This window comes from Mchenga conophoros, linkage group LG3, assembly GCF_057382185.1.
Source record: "Mchenga conophoros isolate Kocher_MC1m ecotype Shallow Benthic linkage group LG3, M_conophoros_male_GT1.1, whole genome shotgun sequence".
Taxonomy (NCBI): Eukaryota; Metazoa; Chordata; class Actinopteri; order Cichliformes; family Cichlidae; genus Mchenga; species Mchenga conophoros.
In genome coordinates this window covers 39,849,886-39,869,231 of record NC_140528.1, presented here as the reverse complement: position 1 = coordinate 39,869,231, position 19,346 = coordinate 39,849,886, and the positions used below count along the sequence as shown (strand labels likewise).

The 19,346-nt window shown below is 44.8% G+C and overlaps 1 protein-coding gene across 1 annotated transcript; it reads right to left on the bottom strand.

Annotated features, from left to right (window-relative positions):
* Window positions 1–3,862: 3,862 nt before the first annotated feature.
* On the bottom strand, window positions 3,863–18,904 carry LOC146578598 (Fc receptor-like protein 4). Its single transcript, XM_085268956.1, has 7 exons — window positions 18,772–18,904; window positions 14,891–14,926; window positions 14,450–14,710; window positions 14,125–14,370; window positions 13,868–14,038; window positions 13,289–13,346; window positions 3,863–4,074 (listed from the first exon to the last, which is right to left on the bottom strand). Exons 1-7 carry the CDS (start codon window positions 18,800–18,802, stop codon window positions 4,062–4,064), a joined length of 816 nt encoding a protein of 271 aa, XP_085125082.1. The 5' UTR covers window positions 18,803–18,904; the 3' UTR covers window positions 3,863–4,061.
* Window positions 18,905–19,346: the final 442 nt, after the last annotated feature.

The window sequence follows — 19,346 nt, the reverse complement described above, 5'->3', positions numbered from 1 at the left end:
ACAGTCCTGGCCCCTAGCCCTGCCAGTGTAGCAGAAATGATGAGGATGATGATGGCAGCAGAAGCTGTTCTTCTCTGGGCGAATAGCTTAATGTTGTTCATGTGTAATTTCCGTTGAGTAGGCTAACCACATTGTTAACTTAATGTGTGTAAGGTGAACTAGCAAACATCATCATAGCTACATGCAGCTGTCTTCTTGTTTGATGGCAGATACTCCCTTCACCCTGGCCAAAAAGGCTAAAATGACCAAAGAAAAAGTGGAAAACAGCTAAACACGAGAGGTTTTTGTACAAAGTTTGTGTTTCTTCCATTGTTTAACCCTTTAAAGCCGGTCGGAGCGGGCACGCTCCGTTTTGCCTAACTTTTTTAAAATCCTGGTAGCACTGCAACCACGTAAGCTAGCGGAATAAATTTTTTTGCATATGAAACCGGAGGAGTTGTACTTACATCTTATGCCATCAGCTTGTCCTCGGTCACAGTTTCCTTCCACATGTAGCTTTGCAAAAACTGCATAAAAAGCACTTGCAGCAACAAACACATAATATTCCAGAAACACGCTTTACCGATCCATCAGCTGTTTGTAAAACTTCCTACGTCCATCAGCGTGAACTATTGCATGTCCGCCATGACCTGCCCGAAACCGGAAGTGACATCATTTTGCGGAAATGTAGTCTTTTACCATCAGGGCCTTATGAGCCTATACTTGTGTTTTTAAAAGTTATGTTTGACTTTATGACTTTCTGTGTCGTTTCTGGGATGCTTAGGACTCATATTGCACTGCTGGAAATAGTTTATTTTGATGCAAATGCTGTTTTTTTTTTTTGCAAATTTGCATTATAATATTGTTTTTCGTTTTTCCTACAGTAAATAAAAATTGGTGTATTTCAAAAATAAAACTATGAAGACACAATTATTTATTATTTATATAAATGATATTTGTAAGGCATCTGATATATTAAAATTAGTATTATTTGCAGATGACACAAATATTTTTTGTTCTGGGGGGAATCTAAAGGAGCTGCTGGATACAATTACTTCAGAAATGTGCAAAATTAAAAAATGGTTTAACAGGAACAAACTATCGCTAAATCTAAGTAAAACTAAAATTATCTTATTTGGGAATTCCCTTAGAAATGCACAAGTGCAGATTCATGTAGATGGTGTGGAAATTGAAAGAGTACTTGAACATAAGTTTCTTGGTGTGATTATAGATGATAAATTAAACTGGAAGTCTCATATAAATCATATACATAACAAAATTTCAAGAACTGTCTCAATCTTGAGTAAAGTAAAACACATTCTGGACCACAAATCACTCCACATTCTCTATTGTTCCCTGATTGCACCGTATTTGAATTACTGTGCAGAGGTTTGGGGCAATACTTACAAATGTTCGCTATCATCAATCTTTATATTACAAAAAAGGGCCATAAGGATAATCCATAAAACTGGTTACAGAGATCATACAAATCCACTATTCTTAAAATCAAAAATTCTAAAATTCACAGATCTGGTTCATTTTCTCACAGCACAAATTATATATAAAGCAATAAATAACCTGCTTCCTGACAATATTCTAAAAATGTTTTCTAAAAGGGAACGGGGATACAATTTGAGGGGGGAATTAAATTTAAAACATCCTCGTATCCGTACAACATTAAAAAGTTTTTGCATCTCTGTGTGTGGAGTGGGCAGCACGGTGGCACGGTGGTTAGCACTGTTGCCGCACAGCAAGAAGGTCCTGAGTTCAATTCCACCATCAGGCCGGGGTCTTTCTGTGTGGAGTTTGCATGTTCTCCCCGTGTTTGCGTGGGTTCTCTCCGGGTACTCCGGCTTCCTCCCACCGTCCAAAGACATGCAGCTTGTGGGGATAGGTTAATTGGATAATCCAAATTGCCACTAGGTGTGAATGTGCGAGTGAATGTGAGTATGAATGGTTGTCTGTCCCTGTGTGTTAGCCCTGCGACAGACTGGCGACCTGTCCAGGGTGTACCCCGCCTTTCGCCCTATGACAGCTGGGATAGGCTCCAGCGCCCCCCGCGACCCTGAAAAGGATAAGCGGAAGCGAATGGATGGATGGATGTGTGTGGAGTGAAGCTGTGGAACAGACTAAGTAAAGATATGAAGCAATGTCCAAGCATGGCGCAGTTTAAAAAGCGGTTTAAGGATACGGTTTTTACAGGGTACAGGGAAAAGGTAGAGATTTGATAGGGTGTTCTTGTCTAATATTTTCATGTGTGTGCGCATGCACGGGTTTGTTGGTATGGGTACATATATATATATATATATATATATATATATATATATATATAATTGTAGGCTGTGTATCCTTGAGGTGTTAATGGGGTTATTGACAATGTGTATATGTGCGTATGTGTGTATATACGTATGTATGGATAGATAGAAACATATATGTGTATATATTTAAAAAAAAAAAAAAAAAAAATTACACATAACATATAATGTAATTGCAAGGAGGTATTTCTGTAGTCTATTGATACTAGATAGTGGAAAAGGGGTGGGATTAAATAAGCTTATGCTTCTTCCTGCTCCTTTTTGAACATGGACGTTATTTGGAGTTGTGGTTGCTCGTTTTCCTTTTGTTTGCTTTGTTCATTTGTCTCTTTTAATTCTATTTTTTTTATACTTTTTCAACATGTTCAAAATAAAGATTCAATCAATCAATCAATCAAAATTTCCTGTGGTGGGAAAGTATTTTGTGCAACTTTTTTGTATTTACAGTTTTGAGGGATAAGCCTCTTAAATTTCTCTAACTAGAAATATATGTTAAAAAAACAAAAATGATTTTCAAATTTTTTGTAGTTTATTACACTTTTTTGCAATTTATGTAGTTACTATGCACTTAATGCATACGTATTATTAAAATATGGGCTATAATGGTTGTATTGATGTATATCAACTTGAAATGCTCCCAGAAATGGCACTACAGCATGTAAAAATATAATATAAGCACCGGCACTGTTTCAAAAGTACCGGTTTGGCATCGATATCGGATAAAACTTAAAGGATACCCATCCCTAGTCAGGATGCTCTCGAAAGATCACTGGTAGAAGTTCACGAGGATGTCTGAGGACAGGTGGTTCTTTCTCAGAGTCCTCAGAAAAGAAGAGGCGCTGGTGGACCTTTTTGTCCAGCTTGGAGCAGTTGGTCATCCAGGTGAGATTCTTGGAGATGTGGACACCCAGGAACTTGAAGCTGCTCACACGATCCACAGCTGTACCTTTGATATAGATGGGTGGATGTGGGTAAGCATTCCTCCTGTCACTCCTTGATCTTCTCTGTGTTGAGATGCAGGTTGTTGGTGTCCCACCAGTCAGCCAGATGATTCACCTCATCCCTGTCGGCGGTGGGAGTGGAAATGTGTGCAAGTGGAACAATAAAAAGCAACAAAAGAAAGAGGAATCTTCACATCTTCATAAACCACAAAAGCTCATTTGGATCTGGAAGTAGGCAGGTTATGGAAATGACAACAATTCTACACAGCAAATCCAGCATGTCCTAATTAACACTGTCAGATTTGATTTCAACACTATTAAAGTGTCTATATGGGTCCACACCAGAGAGTGTTAATTTAACTCTTTTTGGAGAGTTGGTACGTTAACTCTGATTTAGTGTTAAACACCAAATCTGTCTGGAGTTGATAATTTAACACTTGGTGTTAAGAGTTTATATATTAACTCTCAAAGAGTATTTTAGTTTAACTACGTAAGAGTTATCTTCTAATTCATTCTAAAAAGCAGGAATTTTACTGTTCTGAACTTCTAGAAATTTCTTTTGGAAATAAACATTTACTAAAAAGATGCAATGGTTTTTGAAAAACATTTATTCTGAACTGTGCACCACAATTTCAAAACATTTTCTGGAAGATGTAACATTATACATGTTCTCACTTTCATTAGAATTTTGTTTATCAAAAGGTCTGACATGGTAAATGCAAATAACAGCATTCTCATCACTTATTTCTTCAATACAATATGCTTGTCCTTCATTCATCACTTTGTGGAACTGCAACGCACTTCTGCTCTCCCCCATATTCCATCTTCACAAGCATATCCTATGTGGAGATTGAATAAAAATTAGTTGACACTAATTAATGGCACAAATAATCCAGAAATCAATTGCAGCACAGTAAAAAAAAGGAATCCTCTTTGAGCCATTTTAGTTTGTTTTAGCTGAAAGTGCATTCAAAAATTATACTGGGGAAAAACACATTTGCTTTCTTTATGTGTAGTTTTGGAGTTCCAGAGGGTTCTGTAGTGGGACCGATGGAATTCATCTTGTTCTTTTCCCTCGCAACTATTTCATGCTTACTTGGACGGTTCTGAGATCAGATGAAATACAAAATAGTTTTGTCTATTTAACATAAAAAATGATTTGAATTGGGACATTTAGCATGTCGAGAAAATCCCGCCTTCACTGTTGTGATTGGTGAGGGGGTAGGGACAGGCTTAGGGCGTCGGGGGGTTCCCCGGAGGCATCTTCCTTGGGGGGGCTCAACCCGGGGTAGCGGTCATGTCCGGTTAGGGGCTCTGTTGGCTCTCCGGTGACTGTTTCCTCGCGGCTGCGTGCAGCGGGGCTAGGGGAGGGTCTGTGCTGACGGACGTGGGTTACTGACCTGGTAGCCTGGCTGCCCCTGGGTGGGTCCGGGATGGGCGTGAGGTTCTGGGGGCGCTCCGTCTCTGGGCTGGGACCCGGACCGGGCCTCGGGGGCTTGGGTCCTGGTTGGTGTGTTGCCGGGGTTGTGGGCGGGTGGGTGCATGGGGGCCCAGCCCTGGAGCATGGTGCCGCCGGTGCGTCGAGCCACCTGGGGGGCTCTTCAACTGGTGGGGGAGATTGTCACATCTTGCAGGAGCTTTCCTCTCCTCAGGAGCTCCCTCTGCAGGAGGGGGAGATACAGGAGAGGTGGAGGAAGATCTCAGCCTGGGTGTTTATTGTCTTATGTAGTCTGGAAGATGAGTGGATGGTGGGGTGGGTGCAGTTTTCTCTGTGGTGGGGTTGGGTGGACTGTCCCGGGCTCTGTGGGGCCGGGCGGCGCTGCTGCACTGGGCCCGGTCTGGATGGGCCTGGGCCCCCTTTCCCTGGCGGGTCGCGGAGTATGGGGGTGCCTACTGGGGTCAGCGGGGGAGCTGGCCCCATGGAGGGGTCACCTGCCCCTCCCTTCCTTCCCTCCCCATCTCCAGCTGCCTCCCTCTTCCCGCTCCACCACAACCACCCACACATGCAGGGCCTTGGAGTAGGGGTATGTCACCAGGGTGCAGAGGAGGCTACCCCCCCCCCCCCCCCCCCCGTCCCCGTCCCGTCCCCTTCTGGCTGCCTCTGCCTCAATTTTATCCCACAACTTAGACATTCACATTATTCACACTCTCATTACACATACATATAGGATCTTGGGGGTGGGCACGATACACGGAATCCAAAGTACCATCAGGGTGTACACCCCACCCCTGGCATCGTTGCCCACCTCTCAATTTTAAATACACGTAGACATTGAGGGCTAGCAGGAGGGACTATGCGCTTACCTGCTGCTCTCTGGCAGGTAACTCCATGCCCTCCTGGGTTTTAAATGCACCTTAGAACACACATGCATCAACATTACAATGAGCGGGTGGAGGGAGGTTTGGAGTCTTCTCTCACCCCCGTTCTCTGCGACCTGCTGGAGCAGGGGGGCTAGGACTAGGAGGAGGAGTTGGCCGTCCGACTGCGGTCTGGAGTGTGGAGCCTTCCTGCTGCTGCGGAGTCGGGGCGGTCTGCCTCCCCCCACCGCAGGGAAAAGGGAAACACCACCTGGGTCTGGGTGCAGTTCCCCCCTCCAGGGGCGGGGGCACCTAGACCCGGTTTGTAGAGTACGCTTGGGGAGTGTGATCGTGTGTACAACGTCTCTTTATGTCTGTCTCCACGTTGGTTGAGTGTGGAGTAAGTGCATATGAGAGCATGAGGGTGGGAATGGATGTTTGTATCTGTGTGTGCCTGTATGTCTGTGTCTATATGTCAGGTTGGGTGTCAGGCGCCACCTCTCTGGGGACATCTCAGGCCCTCCAAGGTTTGGAGGCCTATCTCCCCCCACCACCACTTCCCCTGCCAGTGGCGGACCCCCTCAGACATCGGTGCGTTGGTGGTTCTTTGTGTCCGGGGATGGGCGTCCAGGTACACACCGGCTCACTCCTTGGCGGCCGCTTATCGGGGCCTGGAGCCTGGGGCTCGCTCGGGCCACTTCGGAGGTGGGGTGCCCCCGGCCTCTCGGCTTGGGGCTCGGTCACTCAGGCGCAGCTGGCTGCCGGCGGAGCTCACGGGCGCGTCACTGCAACTCCCCCTGGCTTCTGCTCCGCGGCTGCTGAGTGAGCCCTCATCTGGGACTCTCCTCAGCTCTTTCCGGGACAGTGGCGCAGCTGCCCCTCTGTTGGTCTTCCTTGGTCTCTTGTGTTCTGGGGGCCTCTGGATGTCTGGAGTTTTGATCTCCTCCACACCTGCTTCACGCCCTGGAGGACGGGGCTGTGGCCCCCCCACACCCTCTAGCAGATTATTACATGAAGGAACCTTTTAAAAAAACAAAAAACAAGCGCGTCCATGCTCACAGGTGTACACACGGGTGATCACACCCACAAACTACACCCTTTTTGGCTCCTACCTCAAAGCACACTGTGTTCTGTTGATCTTATGTGCTGCACAATAATGTTTAACATTTAGTATTTACTGTCATATTCCCATATATCATTGTGATGTTGTTTATTCTATTACTCTTGTTCTCTTCTGCTTGCTTTCTTTTTTCTTTCTCAGCAGGTGACCCAGGTGATTGATATATGCATTTTTTTTTCTCTGCCCGTTCTGTTGGTTTTTGTCTTTTGCCCTTCTCCCCCGTCCCTCTTCTCAGCTGTTTCTCTTTCCCTCTTTCTTTCTCCCCTTCTTTCCCCCAGTCAAGTCTGTCCCGTATTCAGTAAGTGAAAATAAAATAAACAATAAAAGGTGAATCAAATGGACCATTACGGCAAGGCTGGGATGGTCAGTTTGGTAAAGTAAATCCGTTGGGCATCTTTCTTTGCCTTTAGACAACAATTCTGATGGCAAAAGAGCCAAACGGGACAGGCCAAAAAAAAAAAAAAAAAAAAAAAAAAAAAAAGCATGTCGAGAAAATGAACTAAGCCCTAACCCTGCCTGTAAGTGATGACCTAGTCGACATTAAGAGGTTAAATTGTTGCCGTTATTAAAGCTGCTCTGCTGTAACACCAGGTTATACCAGTAGATGGGAGCAGTTTCTAGTGTTACTGGGAGGTTTAACAGGAGGAACTCTGTGCTGGTTTAGGTGATGTGTTCCTGAAAGATTTCTGAGATAAGTCACATGTTCATTTATAGTTCATCAAACAATAAAATAAAGGCCTAGCTTACAAGGAAATATATCACTTGTACTTCCTACTTTTGCCTATGTCATTTGTGGCACATTGCAAACATGTAAAGACAATTTGTTAGTAGCAGCAGCATTTTAAGTTATGTTTAGCATGCAATGTAAAGAAATGATGCTGCTGATCAAAAGCTGGAATGATGGCATTGATATTATTGATCGGTTTCTGAGGGACTAATAAAAAGAAATAAAATCTCTTCAGTCTCAAACACAAATAAATTATGCACTGCAGCTTTTCTTTGTAGTTTGCCCCCACTGAATGATGTCCCTGCTGATTTTAGTCTGTGGTTGCGGAGCAGAGGTGTGTATCGGTTAGCCAGTCAAATTCAAACAAATCATCTTTTCCATCAGACACTAGGTGAAACCCACAACCACATGACAAAAACAACTAAAAAAAGAAAAGACTTTTAAGTGAATACCATGTACGCCCATGACATCACCTCATTGCTACCAACTTAATGACTTTGTCATTTAAAAAAAAAAAGCCTGACAAAACATTTCTGCGCAGCCGTACTGATCAGTAGTGAGTCTGCAGACACAGAAACTGTGCTCTGGCTTCAGTGAGCAGTGGTGCACAGGAACCATTAGAAGACAGGTCCACTCTGGTCATAAAGGGATGGACTTGGTCAACAACAATAGTCAGGTAGGCTGTTGGGCCTACGAGGTGGAAAGTAAATAAGCTAATCAAATGAGTGATTTGGTCATTTGATATCTGTGTTAATGAGCAGTTGAATCAGTGTACCTATGATAGGTGAGCGTGTAACCAACCTTACATTCTCCTGTCCATCTCTCTTTTAAAGAAACCGGTCAACTTTCGATGAAACCTTTTTTTCTGACAGAGAGATGAAAAGTCTGATATTATTCTGTCACGGGTCTGGGTCCGTTGGACCCAGTATGTGGAGTTTCATGTTTTTGTTATTTCATGTTTGAGGTTATTATGTTTTGGTTTTAGTTTGCATCAGGGATTGTTTTCTTGTTCTCTTGTTGTGTTGATGATGATGATGTTTATGATGTCTATTATTAGAGTTCCATGTTTCTGTTTATCTGGGTTTAAGATGTGGGTTTAGTTTCATATGTCATTTCCTGTCTGTCTCTCTGTCGAGCCTGCGTGTGATGTTTTATTGTGAAGGTCTGCGTCTTATGTGAGTGTGTTCAGTTTTACCTCTGTCTCGTCTTACGGATTATTCCCAGCTATGTCCACCACCTGTGTGTAATTCCCGTGTTTCTCTGTGTATTTAAGTCGTGTCCTCCGTCATTGTAGTTGCTGGTCCGTCTGTGTTTCCACCCTGCTTCATCTGTGTGTTTCCCTGCAGTCAACCATCATCTGTTTCCGCCCGCTCTCATTCATGTCCAGGTTCGTGTTCTGTAGTTAGTTTGTTCCCAGTTTAGTTTAGTCATTGCTCCGTTCGCCGTTTGTCCATTTCCTTTTTGTGTTTAATAAACCACCCTCACACCCATACAAGTGCCTGCGTTTGGATCCTCCTTTATTTTCCACACGGCTCATCTCACTCGCCGTGACAGTACGGACCAGCCAGATATGGATCCAGCGGCATTCACCCCACCCACGGAGCTTCGGGACCTCATCACGAACTCCGCCTCAAACATAATCAACCTGTGGCTAGAGCATGAGGGGGAGGCATTCCTCCACGTTCTGGAAGCCAGACTGCAACAGCTGCTCACGGATTATCCCTGGCTATTGGACTCGCTACACCCACTCGTGCAAGACTTCATCCTTCACGAACTTCACCTACACCCACCAGCCGCTACCGCTTCCCAACCCAGCCGGACGCCGGAGGTTTTGCCCGGCCCGCCGGAGGTTTTGCCCGGCCCGCCAGAGGTTTTGCCCGGGAGGAAGCGACGATCGCGCCGTCGGCGCGTCGCCCCACAGCTGGAGAGTGGGACTTCGGAACTGCCGGTGCTCCAGATCTACTGGCGTTTAGATCAACTGGCGTTGGTCGAACAGATGTGTGGCAGTCTTGCGTTTCAGGAGCTGCTACCGACAAACCAGCAAAAAAACGCCAAATGTGTCATCTGTGACACTTGTGAGGTTATCTCAAACACACTCCGTCAGTCTTGATGCTGTTGAACAACAAAATGTTTAAAAATGTGGCGAGTTTACCTGGTGATATCCTCATGCGCGACGCGATCGCGAAAACAGCAAACAAGTAACACCACGCCGTTGTTGTTCACAGGACAGCAAGAGTAAACGATCGGGAGACCCTTGTCGTCGTTATCGTTCCACTCGCACGGTTTATTTCACCGAATTCAGCGTTTTTGCTCCACAACTAAAGCGAGCAGTTTGCTCTGTGCACCAACATGGAGTCGAGTCAACCAGCGCCACCTCTGGCCAAGTGCCACAGCCTACAGCCAGATCAACTGGTGACACACATCTGCAGCACGTTTGAATTCGTGTCATGCACATTTGTACCTTTCAATTGTGTGTTTGTGCGTCATGCAAATAAACCTTTGAAATGAATGAAATGATATCATGTATTTATTATCAGCCTACATTTGTACAAAATGCCAAATGACATACACATAGTCATAAGAATCACCATCCTGATATCAACACTTTTGCCCATAAGAAAAATGTCGTGAACAAATATATGACACACCAATATTTCACCAGTGTTGTAACTCACATGTCGCCAGCATAGTCTGCCTGTGTCTCCCCTCTGCAAACGCACATTTCAGAGTTGGATGTGATATACAGTCTGCATAAGTGTGGTCAATCCCATAACGATCCGTAAGGGGATGGCAGCTACGCTGAATGTACAGCAGTCACACAGTGATCAGCAATAAACAGTCCCCAAAACTTGCATATAATCCCCAATGTGGAGCCCATCTACTGACTACCACATAGCAGCTGGACCAGTCCCCAATGCAGGTCAGTCCACTGCTGCCACCTGTGGCCAAGTACCATAGCCTACCACTAGATTAACTTGTGACACACATCTGCACCTGCTGCTATGATCACATTGAGTAAAGGCTGAGTGGCTGCACTCACACGTGGTGCATCTAAATCTACCCACAAATATGTTGAAACATGCAATGCCAGCAATGTGGATTGTCAACACTACAAACAATCAGTAAGCAAAGACAACAGGGATCATTTGTTTCTGTTTATTTAGCACCCACAACATTTGTAGTCGCCTTCTGCACAGGGGAAGTCCACACACACCGTGTGGTATCACTTTCCACAGAAGGTGCAATCTGCAAGATTGAATGAGATTGTCAGGGTCATTGTCTGACTGTTTATTACTAATCACTGTGTAACTGCTGTACATTCACAGTAACTGCCATCTCCTTACAAATGTTTATTAGATTGACCACACTTATGCAGACTGTATATCACAACCAACTCTAACATGTTTGTTTGCAGAGGGCAGACACAGACAGACTACGCTAACGACATGTGATGTTACAACACTGGTGAAATATTAGTGTGTTCACGACATTTTTCGTATGGGCAAAAGTATTGATATCAGGATGGTGATTCTTATGTGTATGTCATTTGGCATTTTGTACAAATGTAGGCTGATAATAAATACATGATATCATTTCATTCATTTCAAAGGTTTATTTGCATGACGCACAAACACACAATTGAAAGGTACAAATGTGCATGACACGAATTCAAACGTGCTGCAGATGTGTGTCACCAGTTGATCTGGCTGTAGGCTGTGGCACTTGGCCAGAGGTGGCGCTGGTTGACTCGACTCCATGTTGGTGCACAGAGCAAACTGCTCGCTTTAGTTGTGGAGCAAAAACGCTGAATTCGGTGAAATAAACCGTGCGAGTGGAACGATAACGACGACAAGGGTCTCCCGATCGTTTACTCTTGCTGTCCTGTGAACAACATCGGCGTGGTGTTACTTGTTTGCTGTTTTCGCGATCGCGTCGTGCATGAGGATATCACCAGGTAAACTCGCCACATTTTTAAACATTTTGTTGTTCAACAGCATCAAGACTGACGGAGTGTGTTTGAGACAACCTCACAAGTGTCACAGATGACACATTTGGCGTTTTTTTGCTGGTTTGTCGGTAGGAGCTCCTGAAACGCAAGACTGCCACACATCTGTTCGACCAACGCCAGTTGATCTAAACGCCAGTTGATCTGGAACACCGGCTGTGGTGAGTGGAAGAGACGTTCCGTCTGTTTCACCAGTTCATATGACTGTTTATACCGGGGCTGTGTTTGTTGAGTCAGCTGCTCAGCCGGTAGCTCGGTTAGCTGCCCAGCAGTCGCTAACTCAGTCAGCCGCTCGATCATCACCTCCATTACAGTCACAGTCAGACCCAGTAGACACCATGTTACAGTCCATAGCCCAGTCAATAGCTCAGTTGGCAAGAGATTCATCAGCCTTATTATCAGTTCAGCCAGCCACTCCACCACCTGTTACTACTTTGCTACCTGTAGCTCAGTTGCCACCAGTTCAGCAGCCTGTCCACTCATTTACCCAGCCTTTATCCTCACAGCCTCATTACAAGCAGGGAACACACTCCACACAAACTTTTGCTGGTTCATTTAAGCTGGCCATCTCAGAGACAGTTGCTCCCTCTAGGGCCTCCCCAGAGGCTGGGTGTCAGTCACCAGCCAACTCTGGACCCCTAGAGGTCAAGACACCAGCACCAGCAGCCTCACCGGAGAACTCACCTGAACAGTCTCGGCTCTCAGCACCCCCTGAGAGTTCAAGTGAGTTCACCCGTCCGCCTCAGTCCTCTGCTGAGTGTATTGGGGAACACTTTCAGCCCTCTGAGGACTGTATCCCACTGTTGCTGCCTGAGTCTAGCCACTGTGCTGCTCAGTCCCAGCCAGTGTCCACACTGGCAGAGGTCTCCGTACCTGCTGCTTCAGAGACTGGTTCCACTGGAGGGCCTGAGGAGCCTGTCCAGTCTCAAGTCATGTTAGCTGGGGGTTCAGGTGAACCCAGCCAGCGTCCTGCCTCGTCGGCTGGAGGGCCTGAGGAGCCCGTCCAGTCTCACGTCATGTTAGCTGGGGGTTCAGGTGAACCCAGCCAGCGTCCTGCCTCGTCGGCTGGAGGGCCTGAGGAGCCCGGCCAGCCTCAAGTGTCGTCTGCTGGGGGTTTAGGAGAACCCAGCCAGCCTCATGTTTCGTCTGCTGGCGGTTCTGGAGTACATGCTGGAGCCAGCATGTACTGTACATGTACTGTACAGCATGTACTGTACATGTTTGGTTGTAAGATTGTAACCCCTTTGTAGTGGAGACCTGTGTTTGGACATTGAGAAGAGGTAATTTCTACATCTCTTAGTACTGTTTTGCCTGCGTTCTGCCTCTCTCTGTATGACCCACACACAGAGGGATTCAGTAGCTCTGAACATGCTAATAAGCAAGACGTCTGGGCAAAACTGCTTTCCGCTGATTCTCTGCAGCTTTATTTCTCTCTGTGCAACATTTCCTGGCATTTGGAGGTTGTCTGTTAAGTCTGCCTCTTTACTCGGAATCAATGAGATGTCACGGAGGTTGACACGCAACATGGCGCCTGTGTTCGGCTTGGCCGCTGTTGCTGCTCCGTGTGTTTGTCGACTGCTTCAGTCGACACCAAAGTCCTTAGAAGCAAATTTAACCATTTAGCAGCCAAACTGGTAAAACTTGTCCACATATGGGTGAGGTTCTGTGCTATAAAGTTTAATCAAACTATCAAACAAACTTCCAGAGATGGAAAAAACTGACAAAAAATGCAATTACTCTAATGTCCACATGAGGCTCCAAAGGTGAATCAGTCACCACAGACAACCATATTGTCCAACCCAGTAATCCAACAAAACAACAAGTAAAATGATCCCCATCTTTACTACGATAACATGGAGCTAAAACTGTCTGAACCTCACCATGAAGAAAACACAACATTACCTCTGCTTCGTCTGATTGGTTGTTGTTGATGACTGGATGTCTTCGGTTTCTTCTTGATCTGATGAAATCATTCAACATAAAAAAAATGTTCAATTAAATATCTAAACAGAGATTACATTTAAGAAATTTGTTACTGCACAAACAGAAAACTCCATGGCTGCAATGTCACATTTTCAGAGAGGTAAGTAATTGATAAACTGAGCTCCATGCAGCACAGTGCAGAGACATATTGCTCACATACCCTATATCCACTGTTTAGGTGGTGGTAACCCCTTTGTAGTGGAGACACGTGTTTGCTCATAAGTAAGAGAACATTTATACATTCCTTAACTCTGCTTTTCCTGAGTTCTCTCTGTATGACCCACACAGAGACATCCTCTGATGCTTTTTATCTCTTTGTATGACCCCAATGGGATTGGGTAGCTTGGAGATCATTTGGAATGCTAAATAGTAAAGTGGCAACACTACCGTGTTTGGAAAGACTAGATTGGGCTTAGTTCTAAAAATGAGTCAAGTAACATGCAAGCATGCATCAAGTAACGACCGCACACATAAAAGTGCAGGAAGTTTGATTCTCACCTTCAGGTTTTCTGTGAACACATTGTTTCACCAGCAGAACCAGTAACACCAGTAGAACCACAGCACAGACTGATCCAACACATGACAACACAGGTATGAGAGGGGAACCAGGGCTAGCAATGGAGGCAGGAGGAGAAGTGGATGTAGGTGGAGGTGTGGTGGTGTGTTCCCCTAAAATAAAGCAAACACAGTCATTAAGTTGTCGTCACATTGTGAATGTTGAAAGCTGCAGAAACACAGACAGGTGAGTGGGTCACCTGTGACAGTGATCCAGCTGGATGGAGACTCTCCATGACCGCTGATGTCACACTTGTAGAGGCCTTCATCAGACCTGGAAACATGCTGGATGGTCATGTGACCTGTAGGCTGCTTCCTGATGAGGGAGCCATCTTTATAGAAAGCAGCTGGGAGGTTGGAGGGAGTGGTCTTTGTTTTACAGAGCAGAGTGACGTCATCTCCCTCCATCACAGGGAGGACAGGACTCTGCAGGATCACTGATCCACCTCAACACAGAGACAAACTACAGCATTTCATCCATTTACACACAGCTTCATCAACACTAACTCCACACACTCAGCTTACCAGTGACTGTCAGCTTAACCATGTTACTGATGGGACCCTCTCTGGACTCACACCAGTAAACTCCACTGTATGATTGGTAAACCGTGATGTTACATGAAGAACCAGCTGGTTCTCCCCACCCATCTCCACACTGAGTCCTCTGTCGTTTGCTTGTGTTTCTCCTCAGAGTCCATTCAGCAGAGCTGTCGTCCTCCTCACAGCTCAGAGACACAAAGTCTCTTTTAAAGAACTGAGAGCTGCTGGGACTCACAGTCAGACGAGCTGTGAGGGTTAAAATGAAAAACTTATAATTTTATATGTGATAAAATGGTAAAATCAATGTTTTGCAGAATCCTCATTTCATCACTTTATATGTGCGCTACATTGTGAAACATGAACCCAATCAGGTCATATCAGTGAGCATTTATCAGGTTTAAACGGTGACAGAAGAAGGTTACTGACCTCGGTTTGTTGTGCAGCTCAGCAGTGAGATCAGAACTAAAGAGAAATGACACTCAGGTTGATTCGAGGTGAACATAAAGAACAACTCCACACAAACAGCTGACAAACACACAAACAGCTGTGTTCATATATCGAGTGAATGATTTGATCTTTTCACTGCCTGCTGTGTTTCCTCGACTCCTGAGCAAAGATAAAGAGTCAGTTCAGACCTGCAGTTGGTCCTCGTGGTGTTTTTAACGCTGATAGAGCCTCTCAGTCTCGCTATTGTTCTCTGAAATCTATAGAAGAACTATGGATTTGATCAACTGGTCCCTTCATGCAATTGACACTCTATTGACAAGAAGCCTAGGTGCAGGAGCGCCTGAGTATCCTGGAGGGATGTTCCCTGCTGGATACATGATGAACAGGTGTCAGAAGTGACGTGTTGTGTTCCTGGCGGGACTGTCTATCAAGGATACTGAAGACATCTACCTATTCGGCACCATGATAACGGGGTTCTTCCTGTTTGGAGCTGGCTTGGCTTATCAGAAATTGAAGAAAGCTGTAACTACTGTTGAAAACCCACCTGGCTTGCAACTATGATCGAAAGTGTGGGAAGAGTGGTGAGAGCTCAGACTGTTCTTACTGAACGAAAATATGGGAAAGATCTTGGAAGAGCTCACAGCTCTTAATTCACTAGCTGGGCCAACATCCTCATTTCTGTTTGACAGCGTTTTAGTAGGAAAAAGTGATGCTTTGACATGAAATGAGCTGTGGTTTGGGGAAGGGCTCAAAAGGGGACTGGCGATAGCTCCCGGGCCTGGCAGATCCACATTTACTAAATAGAAGTGAAGCAGTTGAAGAATGGAGACGAAGGGAGGGAGGGTGGGGCACGTAAACGAGAACGATCAGCTTGCAGAACTAGGGGAGCCTATAGAGATGACAGCCGGAAGGAGCGTGTTTGGAAGCGTGGTCCTGCTCCTGAAATTCTGATACATGCTCTCCAAAAGAGAGATACACCTGAAGACCAGTGATGGACATTAAAACGACTGAAGAATTAATGCAGTTTGTTCACCCTATTTCACATAACCAACATCTCTCATGCGGATACACCTCCACCCCAGACGGCACCAGCTGCTTAAAGGTTGACAACAACATTCTTCCAAAAGATAGGATAACGAGACTGAACTGACTCTCTGCCCTATTCCTCAAGGCCGCCTGCGTAGGCCGTGGACTTTTGGTCTTTGAGTAATAGGCGAAAGGACACTTTCTCAAGCTGAACTCAGGAAACAAACGCACAGTAATACTGATACGCCCTCACCATTGCCCTCCCTTCTACGGATCCAATGCCTCCTCCCACGCTTACCTCCCACCTGATAGGGACAGCTGCTCAGCCGGAGGCGCGATGAGGTAGCAGCGTCCATGATATCTGTGCTTCTTTGTGTGCTATGGAGTGGTTTTTTTTTGTTTTCTGCCAACAGGGGAGTCATTATGAGCAGAAATCCTTATTTTTTCTCCTGAATTGCCCCTATGTGTTACATATTTCATTGTCTATCCTTTTTTGCTACTTAGCCAGGCCTGTCTCCCCACCATAGCTGGACTGGCCATCGGACTGGCCATCCGGTGGGCCGCTGGCGATTTTTTGTTTTTATGGGCCGATGGATTATTATTATTATTATTATTATTTAGGAAGGGTATATATAATGAAAGGTGTTGGATTGGCCAATTGGTCATGATCGACTCTGGGCTGGACCAATTACAGCCGAGGAGGCTGGATGCACCCTCCCCCTTGTTTAACAATCACGTGATTTTCGCGCATTGCATGCCGGGAACTCGTGGCAAAACAATCCAAGTACTGCATCAAATGCAAACATTTGCAGCACCGCAAAACGTTCATTCTCCGGTTCCAATACCTTCTTGTTTTTTCTTTGCCGCACAAAAAAGTCTCGACGAAAAGACAAAGAAAAGATACGAGGAAAAAATCAAAGGAGTGAAAGAGTGGACAAAAGACGTCAGCGTGCTGCCCAACTTTCACCACGCTCAGATTTATAATTATACGCTTCTTGGAGTGAGTGCATACACTCATGAAGTTTAGTAACTTCAGGTCACTGCAACAAGCCCAGGTACAGTTTACCGACGGATGGGTACAGGACCTTGAAATGCACCATGTAGAACGAAAGACTATTGTACGTATCATAAGTTTACCAGTCTCACAAATCGTCTTCATAAATACACATTCATTAACAGTTTATTAATATAACCTTTGAGCTCAACGGTAATTAATTAGTAGTGGAAATAATTTCTGGTAGTGTAACAGTGTTTATCTGGTATTATTCCACTTGCCACAAATATCAGTGTAATGGGGAAACAGCGCCCCCCCCCTCTCGGTGTGGCTGGCTGCAGTAATCGCTGCCAGTCTGCCGTAGCCATACGAGAGGTGAGTTGTATTGTTCCGCACACAATATAGCTAAGTAGTACAGACACATAAAACATGTTTGATTAGCTGACGAGCACCGAGTGTAATAAGTGCTTAGTGGACACATGTCCAACACCAGTTTTATGTACTTTTCATTTGTTTATTAATGTGTGAAACTGTATGCTAAAGCGGAATGCTAATGAGATGTTCTGCCGTAGTGTGCTGTGCGGAGTGGTGTGTGGCGAGCCTGTGCACTGATAATACACCGTTGTTTCCATTCAGGTACATCATTTGTTGTTGCTGTTATTTTATTGTATATTAGAAATTGTAATATTGCTGCAGTAATCGCTGCCAGTCTGCCGTAGCCATACGAGAGTGTGCTGTGCGGAGTGGTGTATGGCGAGCCTGTGCACTGATAATACACCGTTGTTTCCATTCAGGAAATAAAGTGGCAACGATCGATCAGAGACTCCTTGTCTTTTTAAAAACACTACACAACGCAGAGTCGAGGAGTCTGTTTGGGCCGAACTGTTGCAGCGGGATGAAGCAGAAACCGGTTACAGTAGCATTACAGAAATGTAGCAGTGACAATAATATTGTATGTTGTAATCGCACTGGACAATTAGTGATACAAAACAACTGTTTTATCCTGTGAATAAAAGTATATGGTTTTGTCAATGTACCATGGTAATAACAGAAGCGAAACGCAATATTGTGTCAGGACAATTCACTATTTATGCACAATAAATAAAGGAGCATAGCGCGACCATTTCTGTTCAGCGCCAGACTTGCTTGTAACCTATATCACCAATTATGTTAAGAAAAATGACGCATTAACTACTACAAAACTCTGACCTTTGTGGGAATGCTTGGAGCAGACTAACATGTGAGCTGGAGTGTTCTGAGATGTTATATTTGGTATATCCAGACCATCCGTCGGCTCTTACTTCGGAAACATGGCTTAAAAAATTTCACTTCAACGACGTAATCCGATAAAAAAAACAACGATCTCTTTACCCGTCGGCTTCCCGTGGTTGTCATGCGACCGACTATTGCAGTTAATAATACAACAGCTTCTTGGCATTTTTTGTGTTTCTTTTTATCGCTGTGTAACTGAGTTCAATTGAAAGCCTGCGTGCGCTAGTACCTCTTGCCACAAGTTCCCAGAATCCTTTGCGGTTTTATCCCTGAATGACGTCACATTTTCAATCTTTATCCTGGTGGGCCGGTCTCTAGTCAAAATGCCCGGGCCGATTTTTTGTCCCAGTCCAGCCTTGCTCCCCACTGTTTGTATATTGTATGTATGGTTGACTAGGTCTGTCATCTCAGCTGCAGGCAGCTGCAACCGACAAATGCAGCTTATCCTTATTTCCTTAACTTGAATTCAGCCTGATTTGTTTTTCATGTCTTCTCCTCCATCATCAGTTATCAGGAGAGCAGACAGTCAAAGTACAAGAATTCAAACAAACACAGAGATTCTACTTACAGAGCAGACACAGCACAGATGTTTCCTTCATCGTCCTTCTCACTCATTTGAGCTTCTTTTCATTTCTGTCACTGTCACCAAGTAAAGCCCGCCCTCTTCCTCTGAGCACCAGCTTTTCTATTGGTTCAGACACTGAAGTACAACACAAACATTTTCCTTTGTGTAAAAAACCCTGAAATTAAAAGATAGTGGCTTAAAGCTTCTATGCAAACAAAGACCAGGAAAACATAAGTGTATACAGAAAATCCACTGTTGTCTATAAAGCAAAACATATATACATAAGAAATGTTTTCACACAGTCTGATTATATTTAATATCAGTGATGCTCTCTATCATTCATTATTTCACATAAATGAAAATGAAGAATTTCAAAAAGGAAAGAGAATGAAGTCCTTTCTGCTCTCAGTGATCTGTAGTTTGGTTGATGAACAAATCCATGTCCATGTAGTTACGTCCCCCTCAGTGAGAGAGGCAGATGTGAGCTGAAACACAGGAATCAAACCAGGGACGCTGCTGTTATGGAGCTGAACTGGAACCATTCAGACACTGAGGCCCTCTGAACACATTTTAATTAC